Source organism: Triticum aestivum, chromosome 6A (assembly GCF_018294505.1).
Source record: "Triticum aestivum cultivar Chinese Spring chromosome 6A, IWGSC CS RefSeq v2.1, whole genome shotgun sequence".
NCBI classification, from domain to species: domain Eukaryota; kingdom Viridiplantae; phylum Streptophyta; class Magnoliopsida; order Poales; family Poaceae; genus Triticum; species Triticum aestivum.
Genome location: NC_057809.1, coordinates 69,336,210 through 69,341,165, shown reverse-complemented (window position 1 = coordinate 69,341,165; position 4,956 = coordinate 69,336,210). Strand labels below are relative to the sequence as shown.

Below are 4,956 nucleotides of genomic sequence, written 5' to 3'. Positions count from 1 at the left end.
GCCGGCAGCAGCCCCTGTTCCCCCCCACCAGCTGAGGGCGCGATCAGATCTTTCTAGAGGTACGTTTTTTAATGGCACGAACGGCTCCCTAGATCTTCTGGAATTCCCCTTTTTTTACTATTGCTGCCATGCCAAGATCTCGTGGGTTCTCCGTGGTTCTTTACTGACCGAACCAATCTCTGCGCCTCCTATTCTTTTTTTTCTGTCTCTGTGCAGAGCCGGCGCCGGGATGGCCAGACTAATGGGCGGCTCTGCTGGCTTCCATGTGCAGGGGGCACACATGCAGGCGTCTCGCCCGCCCTCTCTCTCCTTCAGAACCTGCGCCCAGCTCGAGATCTCCAGGTGAAGTTGCAGCTCTCTTTCTCACAGGGTCAAGCTAAGCCTGTCACAAATGTTTGCTGTAATAATAAGTAATTCTATGGCCTGCCGTCGTCTAAATTGTAAGCATATATGACCTGGGGCCATGTCTGCCATGATCATTCAGTTTGTGAGATGTTCACCTTCATCTTTCTTTTTCGATGATTTTTTTTTGTCTTCATGAGTATTTTTTTAAGCCAATGTTGAATTTTCTAATGGATCCATCTAAGAAATTGAAAACGTGTTAAAACCTACCAGTTGGTTGCTATTGGTTACTTGATGAAATCGCAAGCTTTGGTGATAAATCCTGAAATGCCGGTCTTCATTGTTTAAGCTGATGACACCATGTTGGTTATGCTGCAGATTTTGCGCTATCCCTCGTTTCATGGGCGTGAAGGCTGTCAGTGCTTCCCAACAGCATATTAGGCACAGGTTCAGCTCCATCAGAGCCTCTGCCCTCCCATGCATGCAGGATGACACCACGAGGTACTTTGATTTCGTGGTCATCGGCAGTGGTGTCGCTGGCCTAAGGTATGCCCTAGAAGTCTCGAAGCACGGCTCTGTTGCTATCATCACCAAAGCAGAGCCTCATGAGAGCAACACCAACTACGCGCAAGGCGGCGTCAGTGCCGTTCTGTGCCCCAAGGATTCTGTAGAAAGCCATATGCAAGACACAATTGTTGCAGGGGCTTATCTCTGCGACGAGGAGACCGTCAGGGTGAGTTTAGCCTCCGTGTCACAAGCGCTGTGGTTGCTTCTAGTGGATCCTTGCCTGTTATTGGTTCATAACTCTTGGTTGCTAACACCTGTCTTGTCTTTCAGATAGTATGCACAGAAGGTCCTGAGCGTGTCAAGGAGCTAATAGCCATGGGTGCTTCATTTGACCATGGTGAAGATGGCAGGCTCCACCTTGCAAGGGAAGGTGGACATTCTCACAACAGAATCGTCCATTCTGCCGATATGACTGGAAAAGAGATTGAAAGAGCGCTGCTTCAAGCGGTTGAAAATGATGAGAACATATCTGTGTTCGGCCACCACTTCGCCATTGATCTGTTGACCTGTCAGGTTGGTGTTTGTGGTTCGTATGCCAATCATTTGCTGATTCGATGTGTTGCCTCTTTTCGCATTTTCAAACCTTGTGTACTCTAAAGTTCTGTACAAGTCCTAAAGTTGACTGGATGCCAATTTTTGGGGATTGGTCATTTACCATTTATGGCTGAATAGCCATTCCCACCTTTTCCTCCTAGTGACTTAACAAGCAACAAAATCATGGAATGAAATAGTTAGTAGCTAAAAGAAGACTGAAGAGTCCTGTCGTTAAACTGTTCTATTTACAGGAAACAGACTAGAAAGTGATAAGGCACCAATGATAGGTGTCTTGATGTTGTCGGCTTCCAAATGTTTGTTGATAGTGACCTCTTAAAAATGCAACCTTTAAATGTTTCACCTAATTAGTGCTAAATTTGCAGGCCACTTTTTTCTATTTTTACACGTGCTGGACTTTTGATTGACAAGCTGGACCTAATTTTTGCTATTATGTCCACTTTTGATTCCTTTGGTTTCAAACACATCCAACTTCATGGATTTTGTTACTCGAGTTACCCCAGGAGCCAAATAACAATTTATGTTCCATAAATGTGTGTGCTATACGTACCATGCCCAACTCGCACCTCCTATTAGAGTTTCCACACAAAGCACAGTGATTAAAATGGAGTGTTTTACTGCAGAATAATGGTGAAATCTTTTGTTACGGAGTGGATTCATTGGACACCAAAGCTCAAAAGGTACATCAATTGTAATTCTTACATCCAACCTAGTATCTTTGTCTTCTACTCTTATATTGTTTATCATTTTCAATTTACTCACTTTTTCTACCAAAGATTACTTCCATTTATATCACTTGGGTCTTATCATCTTTCTTTGTATCCAGGTAGTCCGTTTCATCTCAAAAGTAACATTGCTTGCGTCCGGAGGAGCTGGCCATATATATCCCACAACAACCAATCCACCGGTATTTCAAGCACCCAGTCTCCGTTATCTTTTAATATGTTGGATTCTTTTATGTGTGTTTGTTTATCTTTTGTCTCACATTACACCATATGTTTCGAATGCCATATTAAAAGATAATTGTGACATGTCCTCTGATTTATCTTTCATATGAAATAGGTTGTCAAATGCTCATAACTCTCCTAATACTCATTAAATCTCAATGTTTCAGGTGGCTACTGGGGATGGAATCGCAATGTGCCATCGCGCTCAGGCTGTGATATCCAATATGGAGTGAGTTTTCCTTTACTCTAAGATATATTTAATCCCTTGTTCACTGAAGTACTCACTCATGCTTCCCTGATTAATGTTGAACCAGTAGCAACATGTTGATCTCAGTTCCTTTAATTTTCCTTACTCAGTTTTGCAACTTTTGCTTGTATCCGAAATTCTGGAGTTGCATACTAAAACATCATTATTTCGCAATGACAGGTTTGTGCAATTCCATCCAACTGCACTATCAGACGAAGGCCTTCCAATAAAGCCAGCTAAAATAAGAGATAATGCATTTCTTGTAACAGAAGCAGTCAGAGGAGATGGAGGAATTCTTTACAACCAATCCATGGAGAGATTTATGCCTTTATACGACGACCGTGCCGAGTTGGCACCGAGGGATGTGGTTGCAAGAAGCATAGATGATCAACTGAAGAAACGTGGAGAGAAGTATGTTCTCTTGGACATCAGCCACAAGCCAAGGGAGAAAATTCTTGCTCATTTTCCGAACATTGCAGCTGAATGCCTGCGGCACGGTCTGGACATCACACAGCAGCCCATACCTGTCGTCCCTGCAGCTCATTACATGTGCGGTGGTGTTCGGGCTGGGTTGCAAGGGGAGACGAGTGTGAAAGGCTTGTATGTCGCTGGTGAGGTTGCTTGCACTGGATTGCACGGTGCTAATCGTCTTGCAAGCAACTCATTGCTGGAAGCGTTGGTATTTGCTCAGAGAGCCGTGCAGCCCTCTATCGACCACATGGTGGATGCGGATGCTGACCCTTGTCTCGCGGAGAAATGGGCACGCCCTGTGCTCTCTGTCTCCATTAAGGACAGTGCACTGTCTGACATCATTGAGAGGACAAAGAAGACCAGGATGGAGCTGCAATCCATAATGTGGGAGTACGTTGGTATAGTGCGGTCGACGAACCGGCTGAAGAATGCAGAATGGAAGATTGGTGATCTAGAGTCAGAGTGGGAGGAATTCTTATTCAGGAGGGGCTGGAAGCCTGCCTCAGTGGGGATCGAGGCCTGCGAAATGAGGAACCTCTTCTGCTGCGCAAAGCTGGTTGTGAAGAGCGCGCTTGCGAGGCGGGAGAGTCGTGGCCTGCACTTCACTGAGGACTTCCCTTACCTGGAGGAGAGCAAGAGGAAGCCTACAGTGATCTTCCCTACTGCTATCCAAGAGCTAACATGGAGTTCAAAGCCATTGCAGAGGCAGCTGCAGTGCAAATAGTTGCCACGCCCATATCATGGAGTTTTGGGGGCATGAAGATTCATTAATTTATTAAAATTACTGAATTAGGCTGAAGTAGCCTTTTAATCTTGCAGTATACTAATCCAGCAAAGCTGGAGTTGTAATTGATTCTTCAGTTATAATTAGTCTGAAGTAGCCTATTGTATCAACGTACTTGCTTATTTTAGCATTCACATCAGCTTCAGTGTTGTAACTTGTCAGGTGTGGCTGGACTCATGTTCTGATATTTCAGATGTATAGGACTGCAGATGATTTGTACTTTATTCCTATGCTCATTTAATAATATACTCTCTAAATATAAGCAGCTAATATGTATATAGACGTATTCAAACTTGATACTAGTTGCTAATATGTCTATAAGCAGCTAATATGTATATAGACGTATTCAAACTTGATACTGGTTGCTAATATGTATATAGACGTATAAGCAACTAATATGTATATAGACGTATTCAAACTTGATACTTGTTACTAATATGTATATAGACGTATAAGTAGCTAATATGTATATAGACGCCTATTTAATAATACTCCCATTCAAACTTAATACTGGCTTCTAATATATATATAGACGTATTTTAGAGTATATATTCACTCATTTTGCTCTGTATGTAGTCTGTATTGGAATCTTTAAAAAGGCTTATATTTAAGAACGAGGGGAATATAAAACTATTTGAGCATCAGTACAGACATAAGCGCTCGTATACACATGCATACACTCACCCCTATGAACGCACACACGCACACCCTACCCCTATGACCACCTCCGAGAGACTGAACTGGCATATCATCTTGAGATTTACGAAGTCACGTAGGCGCCTCGTCATCGACGCAAACGTCTCCTCCCACTGAAAGTGCATCATCGAAAATCCTGAAATAAATTGAGCATCAGTACAGACATAAGCGCTCGTATGCACGCGCATACACTCACCCCTATGAACGCACACACGCACACCCTACCCCTATGAGCACCTCCGAGAGACTGAGCTGGCATATCATCTTGAGATTTACGAAGTCACCGTAGGCGCCTCGTCGTCGACGGGAACGTCTCCTTTCACTGAAAGCGCATCACCGGAAATCCGGAA

The 4,956-nt window shown here is 43.7% G+C and overlaps 1 protein-coding gene across 1 annotated transcript; it reads left to right on the top strand.

Moving 5' to 3' along the window:
• Positions 1–4,190, top strand: LOC123132096 (L-aspartate oxidase, chloroplastic; the record flags this gene model as incomplete). Its single annotated transcript, XM_044551852.1, is given in 8 exon segments — positions 1–59; positions 217–342; positions 721–1,075; positions 1,180–1,422; positions 2,085–2,141; positions 2,288–2,368; positions 2,576–2,637; positions 2,836–4,190. Coding segments are annotated over 7 exon segments (1,926 nt in total). The 3' UTR covers positions 3,851–4,190.
• Positions 4,191–4,956: the final 766 nt, after the last annotated feature.